This window comes from Leuresthes tenuis, unplaced genomic scaffold (assembly GCF_036924035.1).
Source record: "Leuresthes tenuis unplaced genomic scaffold, fLeuTen1.0.hap1 SCAF_16, whole genome shotgun sequence".
Classification (NCBI taxonomy): domain Eukaryota; kingdom Metazoa; phylum Chordata; class Actinopteri; order Atheriniformes; family Atherinopsidae; genus Leuresthes; species Leuresthes tenuis.
The window spans coordinates 31,019,889-31,040,298 of NW_027325370.1; the positions used below are offsets into that span (position 1 = coordinate 31,019,889).

A 20,410-nucleotide genomic window follows, 5' to 3' on the forward strand; every position below is an offset into this window, starting at 1 on the left:
CCTGCAGGGGGCAGTGCAGCGAGGCCTCTGTCCATGGTGCTGAAGATTCGGCTCTGTCCCAGGTGCTGAAAAGCTCAGAGGTCCTGGGCCTTGTCTGCGATGCCATTACACTGATTCTGGAGTGTTCTGGAGGTCCACTGTGGTCGCAGTCACAGCACTGCGTTACTGTGAACGTCTGCCTGCCGGGAGATGTCGACGCAGAGGGGGAGGGGAGAACAGTAGTCTGAGCGTAAGGTAGGCTTTATGTCCCACTGACAAAGAACAGTTTTTTGTTGGTATTTTCGCAGGCCGTAGTCGCTGACTTTACGTAGGAATTTACACCGTGCAAGAGGACCGTGATGAGGGGCACCCGACGCGGATGTCAGTGTGCTTTCTCGCTGTTTTCCCTCCGTAGAGTGTAGATAAAGCTCGGTAAAAATGTCCGCACGTAAGGCTTTTAAACCGATTATTATTATCAATCGTTAGTCTACTTCCGGCCGCTACATTGGGATCCTGATGACGAAAATCAGTTTTGTTAAAATTGTAAAGCCTTGAACACCGCTGGCTGCGCTGGGTTTGGTGTTTTGTCCGTGTGCCAGTTCAGCAGAGATGAAGGCCTGGCTCTGCTCAGCAGCCCGGCCTACATCTTCATGTCACCGCACGATCAGCGCTCACTCTTTGCTGTCTCATCTAATTTTCTTTTTCTGTAAAATGCTGTCAGTCAGCAGCACCCATCAAACATTAAACTGACGCCTCAGCGGCTGATGCCCCCGCCCCCCACTCACCAAGGGTCCTCTTTGTGGCCCATGAGTGACCCTGTTTGAGGATTCACAAACAGTTGCATGCCGTCAAACTGTCACGTAGAGCTGCCTCCTGTTAGCAGCAACGATATGTGTCGTTGTTGTAAAATAGAATGCGCACATTCATGAAAATATGTTTTCATCAGCATGTGACCATTTTTATTTCTATTCTCTGCACAAATTCTGTCTTTTGTTTCCAAATGTAGTTAAATGTTTTGTGTGCTTTTCAGCAGAAATACTTTTCAAGCTCACATGGTCTGTACTGTAGCTGGATGTATTGATATATTACTTCTATCATTGGTGGGCTTATTTTAGTCTCAGCTGATAACAGCGAGTCAACTTTTCAGCAGGTAGTCTAAGGAAAGCAATGATTTAATTTAGCATTAAATTTGAAAGTGGAACATGACTTTAGCATCTTCTTTTAGAAGAACTTGCACATAAATTCAAGAACAGTTATTTTTTATGAACACTTTTATGAATGCTTAATCAGCTTTACCAAAACAGCAAAAGTCCCACAGAAATACTGATATCATATTTGTGTTTCTGTTACTGGAAGCTGCAACTTCACTTCAGTGGAGCAATGCAAATAGTGACATATTCACCATGTTTCATGAACACATTCCCATAAAAAATGACATCCTCATTTTGAAAGGTAGTGTGTGATTTCATATATCACCGACTTCTTCTTTATCAGCTAATCAGTCAGATGTTGTTGTGTGTGTTTAATCCAGCAGTGAATAAGTTCAAAGGTGGACCAAGAGAGAGCCAGCTGACCAGAGGGCGAGCCTCAGAGACAAAGTATCTATCTATCTATCTATCTATCTATCTATCTATCTATCTATCTATCTATCTATCTATCTATCTATCTATCTATCTATCTATCTATCTATCTATCTATCTATCTATCTATCTATCTATCTATCTATCTATCTATCTATCTATCTATCTATCTATCTATCTATCTATGCTGAACTGTCTCACTTATGACTCTTGATCATATCTCTATCCCTCTTTTATTCAGATGAGTCAAGACACTACAGAGACACGAACACGAACCCGCTCCAAAGGCATCCGGGGTAAGTATTAACACACCCACCCACACACACACACACACACACACACACACACACACACACACACACACACACACACACACACACACACACACACACACACACACACACACACACACACACACACACACACACACACACACACACACACAATTAAAAGAAAAACAAATAAAAACATTTCTCGGTCACTCTATTTTCTTGAAATATGCTTATTTTTTATCATAGTTACGAATGCATCTCTCACCGACACGCTTTCAATGTGATGCCTGCATCACAGGCATGGAGAACAGGAAAAGATCACACAGAGGCTGACACTCGAACCCTAAGCAGGACTATTTTCTTTAATCCCACTCAATATTTGCATCCAACCCTTCACACACACACAAACCTAAAAGAGAATTCATAAAGATATATAGCTGCTCATGCTGGGTATAACAATGGGAATTCATGCAATGTCTCTTAACATGTTGCCCATAAGAAGCAGAGACTTTACTATGATTCTATTAATCACATACATCCTTGTTTTTGATGTGTCCTTTTGAAAATAATTCCAACATTAAAAAGAAGCTGTGTCACAGGTAGTGGAGATTAAGGACCCAAAATGTAGAATAGAGTCGTGAGGATGAAGAAAAACTAGACTGGATTTATTACAAAAACTAACAAAAAGCGTGGAAAAGCTGGGATACCAACAACCAACTGTGGAAAAAAAAAACTGATCAAGAACTGAAGGGATGCACGGTGGTGTGGTGGTTAGTGCTGTCGCCTCACAGCAACAGGGTTCCTGGTTCAAAACCTAGCTGGGGCCTTTCTGTTGTGAGTTTGCATGTTCTCCCTGTGTATGTGTGGGTTCTTTCCAGGTACTCCAGGTTCTTCCTCTCACCACCCAACTCTAGAGTACAATATAGAGTGGCTGGGAGGGCAAGAAAGAACTGAAGAAAAACAGAGAGCTTAAATACTGAAGAGGGCTGATTTATTAAATATAATTGACAGGTGTGGAGCTAATAACCTGAAGAGGGAGGAACTGAGGAAACTGTGGAATAATCATCAGGATCTAGATACAAAACTGAAAGGAGGAAAAGGTAAACAAACTAAGAACATAGAAGAAGAACAAATCAACTATGAAAAATACCAGGAACTCAAAAGAAAAGTACAACAGTGGAACACAAAAAATCCCACAGAGTAGGCCTCAAATAGAGCTGCAGGTCTCCTCCTCATTTCTAACTCCAGAAAAACAAACTTGTCAAACTCGATGCCTTAATATGGTGCTTAGCGAACCAGTGGCTCTCCATTTCACATTCCGTTCTCGCATTTGCTTTGGCTCACTGATATTTTTTCAGTTCAATTCAATTCAATTCAATTCAATTCAATTCAATTCAATTCAATTCAATTCAATTCAATTTTTATTTATATAGCGCTAAATTACAACAATTGTCATCTCAAGGCACTTAAATAATAATAGTCCAATTCAAGCCAATTGGAGTTCAATTAATTGTAATCATAAACCAATGAAATCCAAGTGATTGATTTAAAAAAAATCCAATTCATTCATATCGAGCCAATTCAAAAATAATATCCTAGCTAAGGAAACCAACAGATTGCACCGAAACTTGTCTTCAGTCCAATCTCCCGTCCTGAGCGTGCCTGTGGAAAGGAACGACTCCCTTTTAACAGGAAGAAATCTCTGGCAGAACCAGACCTCCACCAGAAGTAGATCATTAGAGACATGAGTATGTAATTGAAGATTAAAGACCCGTGGTATGCATTGATGAGTGGGTCCTGGGTATTTGTGGTCACATTCTGTAGTTTGCTGATCTGCCTGCCAGAAAGCTTTGGGACACATCTCATGAAGAAAGATTCACAAATCTATTTAAGGTTAATCTTAATTTATTGCCATCCATAGAAAAGACTGACTTGGCTGAAGGGAAATACTGCATCAAACTATGCACTGCCAGGAATTATACAAAACATTGTATATGCACACATTTGCCAATTAAAAAAAAATAAATCAAAGAATGTAAATCTGCTGACAACATAATTCTCTTCACAAAATAAACGTGTAAAGCTTTTATGTAAAGCTTGAAAAGGATTTTAGTTTCTGTATCTAATGACTTTCATGTTGCTTTGCTCTCAGTGTCAGCAGAACAAGTTGCACAAGACATGAAGCTGGAATTAAGGTAAACAGTTGATTCTCAAACTGGGGACCATGGGTAATGTAGTCTGTGCTGTATAAATGAAGTGTGCCATTTGTTTTACTGTGTGCCAGCAGCAGCTGTCCAACCCCTGGATGTGATGGCAAAGGTCACGTCAGTGGAAGATATTCAAGACACAGAAGGTAGGATTCACCGATGTGTCAAACACAAAAGTTTGTGTGTTTTGTGGGATGCAGGAAGAAAAAGATTTCCTGAACGTTCACTGCCTTTGACTGTGTGAACAGCTGACTGACAGCTAAATACTTCAAAAATAATCTTCAATTCTGAAGCTGACAGGAAGCCAATGCAGAGACTTTAAAACTGGAGTCATATGTGCTCACTTTCTGGCCCGGGTCAGAACCCATACAGCTGAGTTCTGGAGTGGGAGTCGGGGGGGCAATAGTTTTTTTTTTGGGAGGTCAGAACGTAGAGCATCACAGTGATTGGTTCTGGAGGAACAGCTTGAGTTGCAGACAGACCAACAGCACACACGGGGTCCTGAGTCAGTTATCTGACAGTGCATTGATGCACAAAGTGTTTCTGCTGCAGATCAAACAGTGCAGTGTCTCTGCCAGTGTGTCTTTACACACTTGTTGACTTGGCACTGATTTGCACACAGGTTTCATCAGCATATGAACCTGCTTTGGACTGAAATTAAGCTTAGTTTTACTCACGGGTGTTGGAATAGAAAGATTTTGAAAAATTTGGAGGCATCTAAACAATTTTGGATTTGTTTGTGGACATGATGTTGCAGCCATACTGGCCAAACACACAGTTTCAGGTTATCCTCCCATGCCCATCAAAGACTTCAGCACCATGTTCTAATTGAAAAAATGCTGTAAGAGGCTCTCACAAATGTCTCACCTGACAACTCATCCCTGGACAGAGATCTGCAAGCTCCAGGTAGCTGTTAGTTTTCAGGAAGGGAAATGTCTTCCCGATTGTTCTGGAAACCGGTGTTAATAAAGTTTTGGAAATCTTTCGGAGTGTGCTTGGTGGCAGTTTTATTGTAGATATAAATGGGGCATCTTCCAGGAAAAAGGTTGTTCTAACTCTGCAGTCTCTTACTCCAGACTTACGCCTCCCGAGAGACATGCTTAGGGGGCACTGGCCAACTTGGTGTGTGTTGACATGGTCCACTGCTTTGATCAGATCCAGAGTGGTAAAATGTCATGGACTGTAACTGGAAGCTAACACAATAACCAGCATTCTACCTGCAGCTGTAGAAGCTCTGCTGAGTTCTGGAGTATGTTCTACCTGCAGTTTTAGAAGCTCTGCTGAGTTCTGGAGTGGGTTCTACCTGCAGCTGTAGATGCTCTGCTGAGTTCTGGAGTGGGTTCTACCTGCAGCTGTAGAAGCTCATCTGAGTTCTGGAGTGGGTTCTACCTGCAGCTGTAGATGCTCTGCTGAGTTCTGGAGTGGGTTCTACCTGCAGCTGTAGATGCTCTGCTGAGTTCTGGAGTGGGTTCTACCTGCAGCTGTGGAAGCTCTGCTGAGTTCTGGAGTGGGTTCTACCTGCAGCTGTAGATGCTCTGCTGAGTTCTGGAGTGGGTTCTACCTGCAGCTGTGGAAGCTCTGCTGAGTTCTGGAGTGGGTTCTACCTGCAGCTGTAGATGCTCTGCTGAGTTCTGGAGTGGGTTCTACCTGCAGCTGTGGAAGCTCTGCTGAGTTCTGGAGTTGGTTCTACCTGCAGCTGTGGAAGCTCTGCTGAGTTCTGGAGTGGGTTCTACCTGCAGCTGTAGAAGCTCTGCTGAGTTCTGGAGTGGGTTCTACCTGCAGCTGTCTCCTCCAACACGCTCCAACACGCTTCCTCCTGTCTGTTGCAGTGGAACACCTGACATGGTGATAGGTCTTCAGCCACTGCAGCATAGCTCATGTGTTGAATCTAAACCTAGATGTGTGAGATCAAATAGCATGAACAACAGTTTCCTCTTTCTTCCCATTTAGTCTTTTATTAATGACAACGACATGCTTAACTGCATGAGATGGCTGGATATCAGTGAGGTTCATCCCAAAATCTAAATCTGATTACCCTGAATTAAATGTACCCAAGTTTTATGCATGACAGCAGCCCTCACCCTAAAATGTGAGTACAGTAAACTACAGATTCTGTATCATTTGGCAGTATGTTATTAAGAAGTGGCCACATCATCGTAATATCCCACTCCTACATGATACTAACCTTTGACTGACTCCTCCCACAGCCTGTTGGGGCCTTGGTTGAAGTGGTGTCCTTTGTTCATTAGAGATGCATACACATGTCCATCAGTTAAGTCCATCAAGGGTCTCTGACTTCATTCACCCATAAAAGTTCCTCTGTGTTCAGGACATCACTGGGCCCGTCTTTATTCCTTAGCTTTTGAATAAAGCTCAGCTGTAGTTGTGTTGAAACCTATCTTGACAGTTTTTAAGCCTTTTCTCCTCCATGAATCTTTTGAATGTTGTTTATTCTTTGCAATAAAACATTTTCTTTTCCAGCTGTCATGCCTCAATAGTTTGGCTGTTTCAAGATTCTGAGGTCATTTGATCATTTGAGTTTGTTGTGTCAGCAGAGTCTCCATTTATCTGAGGTAAAATGGAAATAAAATTATGATTATGCCTCCATCAATGCATCTCTCCTCACACAAACATATTACCTGAAAATCAATAAATTCAATATATTTTAAGTTCATGGGGTTGGATTTAGAACATGTGGTCATAAATGATGGATGACTGTAATACCTACATGCCATGTGCATACAGTAAAGAAGCATCAGTACTGTTTGCATCTCATGAGTAACAAGTCTGAATAGAACAGTGTTCACTAAAGCATGTATCTTTCTTTCTTCAGTGTACTGGGTTGCCCAATTGTGAAGAAAAGAAAGCTAGAGGAGGCTGAGGCTGGAGAGTCCGCATCGAAAAGGAGGAACCAGCCTGCTAAACAGGCAGACGGAGACAATGATACTGCAGAAGAGGAGGAGCAGAAAGAGGACGAAGGAGATGGAAAAGAGGCAAACCAAGACAAGAAGAAAAACAATGCAAAAAGCAGGATAGAGTTAATCAAAAGTGAGTTAACCCAGAAGAAGGGCCAGACATCTATTATTACCCATCATCATGGCAAACTGGAAGTTTTATGTTTCAGTTATTAGTTTTTTTTTGTTATTATTATTTAGTCAAGTAAGAAAATGAAAAATCTGATCATTATCTCAGTAAACTGGAGAAACAGGGTGATTTGATTTGAACAGAGGAGTATGGCAGGAGAGTGCAGAGTTGAGCCAACTGTCTGAAGACGGGCTTTACTTTATTTGTGCGAAACAGTTCACATGATAAAAGGCAACTGATTTCTGACAGTTATTTATGTATACTTGTTATCCACAGCAGTCAGCTCACTGGTAACAACAGAGGAAACAGAGATAACTTGTTCTCTGCATGATGATGCCAAGAGCAGAAGTGTCAGCTCAGGGACTGGAAACAAAACTGAGAGGGAGGAAACTACTGAGGAAGTGACATCGGGATCAGCTGCTGATGATCATCTGCACGGAGAAACAGAAGCCAAGGATGAGGAGGAGGCCCAGGTGTTGACCCAGTACCAGCCACCAGAGCAACCTACAGAAGAGACTGCTGTTACTCAACCTAAATATACAAAAGATGAGGAGGGAGAGGAGGCAGAAGAAGAATGGGAAGAGGAAGAGCAACAAGAAAAGCAAATGAATGATGTAGACGAGAGGGAGGCAGGAAGACAGATTAGGAGACAGGAAAACACAGATCACCAGTACTCAAGTGGAGATTACAACCATCAGGCCAAAGAATCAAAACAGGACCAGAGTATGAGGGATAAGCATGAGGAGGAGGAGGAGGAACAGGAGGAGGATGATGAGGAGGAGGAGGAGGAGGAGGAGGAGGAAGAGGAGAAGGAGGAGGAGGAGGAAGAAGAGGAGGAGGAGGAAGAGGAAGAAGAAGAGGAGGAAGAGGAGGAGGAGGAGGAGGAGGAGGAAAGAGAGCTTGACACACCATACAATTTAAGTACAACCACTCAGGGATCAGAAGCAGCTGTGTCACTCAGGGAAGAGAAGGTCAGCACCCTCATGACTGAAGAAGAGGAGGAGTATGAAGAACAGGAAGAAGAGAGGGAGGAAGAGGAAGATGAGATACAGGAGAGGGAAGCAAGCGAAGTAGTAGAAGACCAAGATGAGGACCGAGATTCAAGCAAAGCTTCTCCAAGTACAGTGGTTATAGAAGTCCGCTCTGAGGAGGATGATGATGAGGAGGAGGAGGAGGAGGAGGAAGAAGAGGAGGAGGAAGAGGAAGAAGAGGAGGAAGATGAGGAGGAAGATGAGGAGGAAGGAGAGGAGCAGGATCGTGTTTCAGAGGGCTCAGGAATCACAGATGACTCAGAGAACTGGGATATGACCCGGGGGAACCTGGGGCTGCTGGAGCAGGCGATCGCCCTGAAGGCAGAGGAGGTGCAGGGGGGCCAGGAGAGCCGCAGCTCCCCAGAATACCAACCACACAGCATCTCCATCACGAACGCCGAGGCTGCTGCTGTGGCCCACCGCACTGCTCACTACAGCAAAGGTACACTTCCTGTTATTGTGAAGGAGGTCCTGTTCAGACTGCTGTTACACACATATCAATGTTTGATTTTTAAAAAAGAATTATTATTTGAATGATGAGTCGCCCCTCAGTTTGATCTTTAATTGGTAAGAGTTAAAAGGAAATTTCAGCAATAAATCATCATTCTAATCAGTTTTGTGCTTGAGTTTGGACTGTACCGTTCACACTTACCCATGAGAGTTTACAGACAGTTGCAAAGCCAGCTGTACATTGCACCTGATCATTGTTACTATGGTTATGCAATTCTAGAAAAGTAACTTGGTAAAATACACAATTAACTGTGGTTTATAATTCTTCAACTCTATCATAAAGAGAGTTGAAAGGCTACTTTTTACCCCACATTTATCTGGAAGCTGTGTTACAGTTTGGGACTCTAAAATCCTATCATGATGTTGTGAATATTCAATAGAGTGAATAAAGCGACATGGAAGCAGCTTAAAAAGACAATATTCTGTCCCTCTCTTCAATGTGATATATTTGCCCCTCCTAAGCCATCAGTATATCCATATCCATATAAATTCTAAAATTAATCTAGTTTCTTCCTCGTCCCAAAAGTGTGTCTTCATCTTTTTTGCACATGCATTCAGAGTACCTCAGAAACTGTGTCATATCTGACAAGCGGTTGTGCTTGGAAAAGAAACTGTTACCAGCCTATCCTCAGCAATTATGTGGTTCGCTTAACCTTTGAAAGAAATTAACTAAAATTTCCTTCAAAGTATTGTGTCCAGTGTTTTATTAGATCAAGATCAACAAATGAAAGATTTGGAAGTCAGGGTTGACGAACCTCCTTCAAGTTCCTGACAAAGAAATATGACTTCTGATGGCAGTGCCGCTACTTTTTCCTTGAATGCAGCACAGGGGCATTTGTTGTAAAGCAGTTTCCAACATGCATCTGAGTCAGAAAGTGGTAGGACGTATTAGTTCAATTAGAGCGTATATATTTAATGTGACTAAGATGGTTGTGTTCCTTGTGCCTTTGTGCAATTATTGCTTCCTCTGAATATGACGTTTCTGAGGTTAAGTTGATCAGGACATTCTGTTGATATGTCATATTCAGAGGAAAGTTCCAAGAGGGTGAATATGAGAATATGTCTGTGCATGTAAATGTAACCAGTGACCATATACTGTGCTTATCCAGAGTATAATACGGCTTCTGTGGGTGGTTGTGCACTGCTCTGGTCTGATGCAAATGATACAGTCGAAATATAAGCACAAGACAGAGAAATGGAAAGTTTAAATAATGACTAAATAATATAGCCACAAGCCACCACGATCCAAAGAGCTTGCAAACAGGTGATTACATCATAGGTTGAAGATACATCATCTGTTGAAAGTGGAACTTTGACCCTGGACTAACCTGTCAGGTTACTGTGAACTCAAGTGTGAATTGACAAGAATACCCCACTTTTGCACAAATCATGTCACTCCCTCAACCAAGCAACATTTGTTTTTGGTTTATTTGTTAATTAGATCTAAAGCAGTACAATAAACAGCAAAAACCATTGTTGGTATCTGGAGCCATTCTCTCAGATTTAGTAGCACAACCCCTCCTTTACATTTGTGCTTTAATTTATCTTCTACATCACCTGTTCTCTTTTCAGACAAGAAGGAAGTGAAGTGTCCAACCCCAGGCTGTGATGGGACAGGTCATGTCACTGGGTTATACCCTCACCACCGCAGTTTGTCTGGATGTCCTCACAAGGACAGAATCCCTCCAGAGAGTGAGTGCACTTGACCATGAACTGAAGAGACAAGTGTCTAAGGGGGGATTATTATGGGGGAAAGTGATGTTAGGCCGGGGGATTATTAATACCGGCGCTATCAGAATGACTATCACTACTTCTACATCTTTCTGGTGCAGAAAAATGCTGTTTTGATAACAACTGCTTTTTCAGCTCCTTTTCTTTGCAGCTGCCCTTAACACTGCTGATACTGACATCTACAGTCAACTAAACATACTGACATGAATTTGCATCTGCTGTGTGTCTGTAGTTCTGGCCATGCATGAGAATGTCTTGAAGTGTCCCACTCCTGGCTGCACAGGCCAAGGCCACGTGAACAGTAACCGCAACACACACCGCAGGTTAATAAAACACCCAAGAACACACACACACACCACAACACACAGCGTTTACTGTACCTGACCACCACAACAAATGTGACCAGTGAAGATCTAACATATCACTGTGACTTATGCAGACAACAATGAAGGTCTTGTAGAAATGCTGGAGTTGTATGTCAACTTTGAACAAGCTTCAATGCTTGTTTGTAGTCTATCATTTGCTAACATCTCAGTTTGTCCTGGTAATAACTCCAGCATAGTTTTAGAGATATTTTTTAGTTAAATTCTATCAGCAAAAATAAATGTTTGTACATATATGTATAATTACACAAAAATACTGGGTGAAACTTCAAGAGGAACTAGTCTCTTCTAATACTACTAACACATAATTAAATTGCCTAAATTAACGTTTGCTTATTGATTAAAGTTTTTTTCTATTACTAAATGCAAACATGTGTCCCGTCAGTCTGTCAGGCTGTCCCATAGCAGCAGCAACTAAGCTCAACAAGAACCAGGACAAACAGGTTCATTTACAGGCTTCAGCTAGCGAACCCCCTTCCAACTCTGATAGAGTGCTCAGGTAAGAAGCGCAATCAACTTTAAAACAACTAAATGATCCATGCAAACAGTGCTGAACTGTATCTTCATGTCTGTGAAGGGGTAATACACAATTTGTGACTTTTCTTCCAGACCCATGTGTTTTGTGAAACAGCTGGAGATCCCTCAGTATGGCAGCTACCGGCCCAATACAGTGACCACCACACCTCGAGCTAACCTGGCCAAGGAGCTGGAGAAATACTCCAAGGTGTCGTTTGACTATGCAAGCTTCGACGTCCAGGTGTTTGGAAAGCGTATGATCATTCCAAAGACACCCAGCAGCTCTGACACATCACCCAAAGCATTCAAATGTAAGACCCACAGTATTCACCCTCATGTTCCACCAATATGTTGGAATTTGACAGATAGCATGTTTCACAGTACCTGGGAGTTGTGAATAGATCTTGAGTTAAACTGGGCATTTTAGTTTTGAACACCAATGTTTGTATCAGCGTTATTTTTTGTTTTGCATTTGCATTTTCAAAAGCAAATTCTGTGACATTTCATTCCAGTGCAAATAGAAATGGGTGTTTTAAGTTGTTACTGTTATTTATTTTTATTGTTACTGAGTTTAAAAACTGTGGTCATCAATTTTCACCACATGAAACCGCATATTTCAAGATGTAAGAAGAATCATTTGTGTGTATCTATTCCTGGTCTTCTGTGTAAATGAACCTGGATGAAGTCCAGGACATGTCTGTCATTGATGCTGTTTTTATTGTTGACATTCTTTTTAAGATAATAGCAGCCATTTACACAACCTCTGAACAACTGTGAATATATCAATCATACTTATAGCTTTTGAAAGGCAAAGAAAAGGTAGAGAGTATATTTCACAGAAACCCGAAACAATTAGATCCCATGTAACATCAAACACCAAGTGACCATATTTAAGGTCCAGACATAAAGATGAGAAAGACTGCTCTGAAGACTGAACATGCCTGAGGCAACTGTGGAGAGAAAAAAACTTATTTTTAGCAGGAAGAAACCTCCATCAGAACCAGGACCATGAAGGGTGGCCATCTGACTGGACTAGCTGAGGGTTGAGAGGACAGTAAAGAGGGAAAGGAGGGGGAAAAAACATAACACCATTCAAAGGATACCTGTTGAGACAGGGAAACACAAGTTAATAACCACAATAATGTCACATGTACATGGAGAGTAAAGAGAGCAGAGGGAGGAGAGGTGCTGCTCCCCCAGCAGGCTGGGCCTATAGCAGCAGAACTATGGGATGTTTCGGGGCCACCTGAGCCATCCCTAACTATAAGCTTTATCAGAAAGGAAAGTTTCAGCCTGATCTTAAAGGTAGAGAGGGTGTCTGTTTCCTGAAGCCAAACTGGCAGCTGGTTCCACAGAGAGGGGCCTGATAACTGAAGGCTCTGCCTCCCATTCTGCTTTTAGAAACTCTGGGAACTACAAGGAAACCTGCAGCCTGAGAGCAAAGTGCTCTGTTGGGGAAATATCCAACTATGAGATATTTAAGATATGATGGAGCTCGGTCATTAAGAGCTTTATATGTGAGGAGAATAATCTTAAATTCTATTCTGAATTTAACAGGGAGCCAATGAAGAGAAGCTAAAACTGGAGAAACATGATCTCTCCTGTTAGTTCTCATCAGAACTCTGGCTGCAGCATTTTGGATCAGCTGGAGGCTTTTCAGAGAATATGTGGGACAGCCCAATAATAAAGAATTACAGTAGTCCAATCTTGAAGTAACAAATGCATGGACTAGTTTCTCTGCATCACCCTGAGACAGGATGTTCCTGATTTTAGCAATATTGCGAAGGTGAAAGAAGGCAGTCCTAGAAACCAGTTTTATATGTGCGTCAAATGATAAATTCTGGTCAAAAATAACTCCAAGGTTCCTCATTGTAGAACTAGAAGCCAAGGAAATACCATATAGAGTAACTATATAACTTGACAATTTCTCCCTGAAGAGCTCAGGTCCAAAGATAACGACTTCAGTTTTGTCTGAATTTAAAAGCAGACAGTTCTGAGTCATCCAGGTCTTTATGTCTTTAAGACAGGCTTGTAGTCTGACCAACCTATTGGTTTCATCTGGTTTCATAGATAAGTACAGCTGAGTATCATCAGCATAGCAATGGAAATTTATGCCATGCTGTCTAATAATGTTACCTAATGGAAGCATGTATAAAGTAAAAATAATCGGTCCAAGCACAGAACCCTGAGGAACTCCATGACTTCCTCTGGTGTGTGAGGAAGATTCTTCATTTACAAGAACAAACTGGAATCTATAAGATAAATATGACTTAAACCAGCCTAATGCAGTTCCTTTAATCACAATAACATGTTCAAGTCTCTGTAACAGAATGCTGTGATCGATCGTACTCAATGGCCAAAAGAAAACAAAGTATTGGGATTCACAATACTCTGTACTCTTTCTGTTGTTCTATTTGTACTCAGCTAAATCCTTCCCCAAGGCATCCTCCCCTAGTCACTGTGTATCAGAAGGTTTTTCCAAGAGCACGCTGTCCTCAAGTGGTTATGACTACAGCCAAGATGCAGAGGCTGCCCACATGGCAGCAACAGCCATCCTCAATCTTTCCACTCGCTGCTGGGAGAGACCAGAGACCCTCAGCACCAAACCCAAGGAGCCCTGCGTCAAGGTACACAGGCTTTCATTTGAATTCACTTGTTCCCATATTTAAGTGCACAATTTTCTGCATTCTGAAACTGACTGATATAAATCAGTTACAGAATCTCATTTACAAACCCTGGCAAAAAAATAATGAAATCACCACACTTGGAGAGTGTTTGTTCAGCTTTTTTAAAATTATTTTTCATTTAGTAATAACTGTCAAAGTTTGTGATGCGAAGGGGGAACCCAGATGCAGAACTTCAAAAAAATCATTAATAAAAAAGGCACAAGGCAAAAACAAAGAACGTAGCTGAGCCGGTTATCAAAAGTCTTAACTGTGAAAACAAAACAAGACTGTGGCTAAGAATAAATAGACAAGACTATGAATTAAACAAACAAGACTATGAGGCAAAAACCTGAAGAGACTGTGGAAAAACAGGACTCATGGAAGGTAAGATGAGGTGAGGAATCTGCAATGAGTGGACCTGGAAACTAAGTACTGTGGGGAGGTGATTAGTGACGACGTGCAGCTGTGGAACAGAAACAGGTGACATGATGGAAACTTAACGTGACAGGGGAAAAAACATGACAAGAAATAACCAAGACCTGAAAACAAGACAAAACATAACTGAAAACATGACAATAATACAGATATGGTATAAAACAGTTTTATATTTATAACAGCTGAATGAAAATTATTTATGAAATTGTTGTTATTTTTGGCTTATTTTAGATCAAGTACAGGAAAAAAGAGTCACCTTGGTGATTAATCTCTGAATATCACTTTCATCCAACCATCCACAGTCCATGACTGCTTCTCTTCAGTCCACTGTGACCTGCTTTTCTTCTCTTAAAGTGTTGCTACTGGTTTACTTTGGCTTTTCGATGGAAATCCGATTTCTTTCAGCTGGTTTCTTACAGTTCTCTCACAAACATTGACTCCTGTTTCAGTCTGTTTGTTTTTCATTTCTTTTGTTGGACATTTTATACTTTCCTTCATGAATCACCAATCTGCTTTAGACAAGGAGATGATGCCGGAACTTTAGTTTGATCCAGTGAAACATAGAAAGATGACCAAAACCAGCACATTTCTACCATCATTGATGATATGGGCTGATGTAAAGGACCAGAGGAGATGACAGCCATTACCTCTGCAGGAAATGTACTCAGGTGGACTCTGACATTTTGGACTCTTATCTTATGCCATCAATCAAAAGGAGGTTTGTTGATGCTGAGCTCATGTTTCAGGATGATGCATCTCTCCACAGAGCAAAGAACGTTCAAACTTTTCTTCAGGAAAGACAGCTCGGCAACAATGGTTCAGATCAAAATCTGAGTTCAAATTTATGGTAGAAACTGAAAAAAATGGTCCATGACAAGGCTCCACTCTTCAGAGCTGAGAAAACTGGAAACTGACTGATCAAGAATTGCTTTTATTAGTGAAAGCCTCAAAGAATTCAAGCCTTCAGAAATGACAGGGCAGCTGAAACTAAGTACTAAGGGTAATCTTTTCATTTACGCTTCCATAATTTTTTCCTCTACTTCATCTAAAAATAATAATGCAAAAAAATACTAAAAAAAATAATAATATAAAAAAATTTTTTTTAAATTATTAGGCCTGTTTTATTAAACCAGCTATGTTCAGCTGTTTTACTTTTTACCAGGTGTTGTAGAAAACCCTTTTATCCAGAGTTCCTTATGTTGCAAGAAAACACTCATGTGGACTGGGGAAACTGGGTGTTGATCCATGGATTTCGGATGGTGTTCAACCGCTTTACCACATTACAGCCACACTTCAGTTACACTCTGTCTTATGACCCTTCAGGAGTCAGATATTGAGGTGGATGAGAACGGTACCTTAGACCTCAGCATGAAGAAGACGAAGAGGGAGGGCATGCAGTCTCCAGAACCTTCATCGTCTTCGTCCTCCTCATCTCAACATGTTGGAGCCACATTGTCTCAGGGCCACACTCAACCAGATTGGGAGGAGCCTCTAGACTTCACCAAACCAAGTGATGTCAAGGACGAAGACCACGAGGAGGTACTGAACACACCCAGTGCCACATCTCACATCACTATAAGAAAAGACTTTAGGATATAGGGAGAGAATTTAACATTGCTGGATCATACACTGTGTCATGTACCTGAAGGTACACAAGAAGAAATCATGGACCCAAAAACATACATATGCTTTTCATAACAATTCTGCACCCCTAGTGACAAAAATGTATCTTTATTTTCAGCTACAGAAATGTACCTTGCAAGAGGCAAAACAAATCATACTTGTGAATTCACTGAGAAGAATTTCCACTTTTATTCCATCCACCCCAGGGTCACAGGGGGCTGGAACCTATCCCAGCTGTCATCAGGCAAGAGCCAGGGTACAACCTGGACAAGTCACCAGTCCATCACAGGCCCAACACAGAGACACCCATACCTGTGGTCAGTTTAGAATAACCAGTTAACCTAACTTGCATACGAAGCCAGAATGCCCAGAATAATACAATGTGGACAAAGAAAAAACAACAGAAAAAGGTCCCAGCCCTGATTCCAAATGGGAACTTTCTTTTTGTGGGGTGATAGTGCCAAGCTCTTTATTACCATGCAGCCCAACCTGACAACTAAATGAAAATAAAAATGCAATAGGATGAATGAATGCCACAATAGATTAAATAAAAGAAACTGTCAAAATGCTAATATGAAGTAAAATAGTTAAGAACTATCATGGAAAGTGAGAACATTTAAGTATCTCACACTGATTGAATGAACAAATTCCTTCTTATGTGTAACTGCTATGTGACCTATGTTTTACATTTCTTCAGATGGAGTATACAGCTCCTTCATATACCTCATCTGAAGGTGAGGATGAGGACCAAGATAACCTGGAGGACAGGAAGTACCCTGGTGAAGTCACTACCACCAGCTTTAAGGTCAAGTTTCAACCCAAAGACAGCAAAAAAGAAGTTCTTGTGTGAGTTTTACATTTATTCAAAACCTCCTCTGAAAACTTAAGGAATCACTTTTCCATTTTTCATTTTATTGTAACTTGCATTTAAGAACCATTGTTAAGTTGCATTTTGCAGTTAGGCTGCAGATTAAGTTAAATCAAATTAAATTAAAAGTAGTAGCTTTACCATTTCATGTTAAGGTAAATTATTGTATGGCTTGGTGTTTTTTTCTGGTTGTATTTAGTACAATGCAACTGATTTTAACCAATACTTCTTTCGGTAACACCTCAGCTGAGGAAACGCTGCTGATTGTTCAGAGAATCACTTGTGTGTGTCTGTACAACAGCACACACTGACACACTTCCTTGTTCCATGAAGTTTAAAAGAGTTTGGCAGTTTGTGTACATGACACACATATAGTATCGATGGCTAATGAATACATAAGCATTTTTGAAAACCTCAAAGACCTCAAAGAGCCAAACCTGGATAACCGATTATTAGTTATGCAAACTGGCTCTGGGGACCTGGAGCGTCACCTCACTGGTGAGGAAGGAATTTGAGCTGGCGTGTGAGACAGAGCGGTACCAGCTAGATATAGTTTCATGTGTGTGGAAGTGACCCTGGTGAGTGGCTGGACTCACTCATTGTGAGAATGCCGTTAAGAATTCTCATGATTGTTTTCCTGTTTCTCTTTATTATTCCATCATCTTAGTTCTTCCGTATGATTTTTGTCCTTTAACTACTCCTGCATACTTTCACAGATTTAAACAATTTTGGTCTCAAAACGTTCAGCTCGTTCAGGAGATTTCTGCTACATCTTTTGGTATTTCTCACTTTTTTAAATATTTGACTCAAATTTTCCCGTCACTCAAATGAATGGGAAATGCTTTCAACTCTTCCTCCTCTTTCCAGCCTAAATACTTCTGTATACCTTCAGCTAGAGACACCATTCAAACTTTAAATGGATCACAAGACATTCAGCTATTACCAAATGATTCAGCTTTTTCAAATATTAAGCCAATTTTGAAGTATGGCAGTTTCAAAAACATGAAAATTTTGCTCCTTCTTGATTTTTATGAATGAGCAGCCAGCAGTGGCACACTGATCATTTTCAGCTTTTTCTGATATTCAAAGAAATTCCTCTAACTTTCCTACAGTTTAACTTACAGAAACAAATTATACCTTAAAATGCAGGAAAATGTGTCCTCTTTCAGCCAATGTAACTACTAAAGAGCTCACATTTACAGAATTTCAGCTATGAGCCTTGAAGCGTGAGAAACCTTTAAAATTCTCTCACTAACTCCAATGGAAAGTTTGGTCTGACACAGCAGACAGCTTCAAGTGTGTTCAACTTGCTGTTGTTTAAAAATCTTTCATTCCATTGAAATAAAAACTAACCTCTAACCCTTCTGGTGCCACGGTCTTCAAATTATTTTCCTCGCTCTTATATTTTTCTCACAGGAGGTCATAGTATCCATTCAGCCATTTCTGTTCTTTCTCCTGAGAGTGAGCTCTTAAGCCGCGGCTGCTTACACACATTCCTATCACTGTGAGGACATCTCTCTTCCATTCTGCTACATATTACACAGCAGCCATTTTAACTATTACTCACTTGACTTCTGCTAAATTTTCACTGTTTACAGCTATTTTTAGCATGGTCAACTAACCCCATTCATGAGCATTCTCAATGCTGTTTCGCAGAAGCATTTACATGTGCACCCCTACAAACCACACTCGCTTACAACAATTCAAAGTGCTTTACATAAAATAAAAGCATTGCAGCAGGGAGCGGAAAAAGCATTAAAAAATATGTAAAATAATATAAATAGAAAGAATTAAAATTAATAAAAACAAGCAACAGTCTTGATAAGTTAAAAGATACCGTGCAGATTTCATGCATAGACGCATGAGAAAAGAAATGTTTTTAACCTGGATTTAAAAATGTCTACAGTTTAATCTCCTCTGGCAGTTTGTTCCACTTGTTTGCAGCATAACAGCTAAATGCTGCTTCTCCATGTTTAGTCTGGACTCTGGACTGGACCAGCTGACCTGAGTCCTTGGATCTAAGAGCTCTGCTGGGTTTATATTCCCTGAACATATCACAGATATATTTTGGGCCTAAACCGTTCTGGGATCTGTAAACCATCAGCAGGCTTTTAAAATCTATTCTGTACTGACTGGAAGCCAGTGTAAAGATTTTAAAACTGGTGTGATGAGTTCAGATCTCTTAGTCCTGGTTAAAAATCCAGCAGCAGCATTCTGGAAGAGCTGCAGATGTTTAATGCTCTTTTTGGGAAGTTCAGTTAAAAGTCCATTACAGTAATGAAGTCTACTGGAGATGGATGCATGGATGAGTTTCTCCTGGTCTTTTTGGGAGAGAAAACCTTTAATTCTGTTGATGTTTCTGAGTTGGTAAAAAGCTGCCTTGGTGACAGCTTTGATGTGGCTGCAGAAAGTCAGATCTGAGTCTATCAACACTCCAAGTTTACGAACTTGGTCAGTGATTTTAAGGGCCCGAGTCTCAAGATATTTACCAATGCTGACCCTCTTCTCTTTGCTACCAAATAGAATGATCTCAGTTTTGTCTTAATTTAATTGTAAAAAAATCTCTCTCATCCAGGAGTTTATTTCCTCCAGACACTGACACAGTACATCTGCTGGGCTGCAGTCGTCTGGTGACAGACACATAAAGTTGTGTATCGTCTGCATAACTGTGATAATTGATGTTAAGGTTCTGTCATATCTGACCCAAAGGGAGCATATGCAAGTGGAACAGAAGAGGTCCAAGAACTGACCCCTGGGGGACTCCACAAGTCATGACCACTCGCTCAGATTCATAGCTGCCAATTGCAACAAAATAACTCCAGCCTTCTAAATAGGACCTGAACCAGTTAAGGACTGCTCCAGAAAGTCTAATCCAGTTTTTCAGCCTGTGCAACAGGATTCTGTGATCTACAGTATCAAACGCAGCGCTGAGATCCAACAGAACCAGGACTGAAACAAAACCAGAATCAGTATTCAACCTGATGTTGTTTAACACTTTAACCAGAGCTGTTTCAGTGCTGTGATGACGTCAGAAGCCTGATTGAAAGTTTTAGAGACTTCCACTTTCATTCAGAAAGTCGTTGAGCTGGTTAAATACAACTTTCTCAATAATCTTGGATATAAAAGAGAGGTTAGAGACAGGTCTGTAGTTGTTCATCACAGAGGCGTCTAGAGTTCTCTTCTTTAGGAGTAGCTTAATGGCAGCTGTCTTTAGTGACTTGGGAAAATGCCTGATGCCAGTGAGCTGTTAACTATTTGTAGGAGATCACTTTCTAATGAGGTAAAAACAGTTTTTAAAAAGTCAGATGGTTTTATGTCCAGAGTGCAAGTTGTTGATTTCAGATGCCGAACTGTTTCCTTCAGGATTTTTAAATCAACAATATTAAATTGTGACATAACGTCAGAGTTAGTTCTAGGTTTTAGACACAGATTAGTTTTCTTGTTGGTCTGTGTGGCGTAAATGTTTTGTCTAATTGTCTTGATTTTTTTGGCTAAAAAATTTGGCAAATTCGTTGCATTTCTCAG

At 40.9% G+C, this 20,410-nt stretch overlaps 1 protein-coding gene across 9 annotated transcripts in view; it reads left to right on the forward strand.

Moving 5' to 3' along the window:
• The window catches only part of LOC140272418 (myelin transcription factor 1-like), a 46,019-nt gene continuing 25,609 nt past the window's right edge, over positions 1 to 20,410 (forward strand). For 4 of the 9 annotated variants that reach the window (XM_072367857.1, XM_072367860.1, XM_072367861.1 and 1 more), the window contains exons 1-15: positions 1 to 234; positions 1,511 to 1,577; positions 1,801 to 1,855; positions 3,984 to 4,026; positions 4,116 to 4,184; positions 6,872 to 7,086; positions 7,399 to 8,595; positions 10,236 to 10,355; positions 10,627 to 10,717; positions 11,163 to 11,276; positions 11,387 to 11,604; positions 13,718 to 13,920; positions 15,718 to 15,933; positions 16,224 to 16,334; positions 16,715 to 16,863. In XM_072367857.1, the coding sequence (XP_072223958.1) occupies positions 1,801 to 1,855; positions 3,984 to 4,026; positions 4,116 to 4,184; positions 6,872 to 7,086; positions 7,399 to 8,595; positions 10,236 to 10,355; positions 10,627 to 10,717; positions 11,163 to 11,276; positions 11,387 to 11,604; positions 13,718 to 13,920; positions 15,718 to 15,933; positions 16,224 to 16,334; positions 16,715 to 16,863 (2,801 nt within the window). In that variant the 5' untranslated portion in view covers positions 1 to 234; positions 1,511 to 1,577. The remainder of the gene's footprint in view (positions 235 to 1,510; positions 1,578 to 1,800; positions 1,856 to 3,983; positions 4,027 to 4,115; positions 4,185 to 6,871; positions 7,087 to 7,398; positions 8,596 to 10,235; positions 10,356 to 10,626; positions 10,718 to 11,162; positions 11,277 to 11,386; positions 11,605 to 13,717; positions 13,921 to 15,717; positions 15,934 to 16,223; positions 16,335 to 16,714; positions 16,864 to 20,410) is intronic. The other 5 variants (XM_072367862.1, XM_072367864.1, XM_072367859.1 and 2 more) reach the window with 4 other exon arrangements.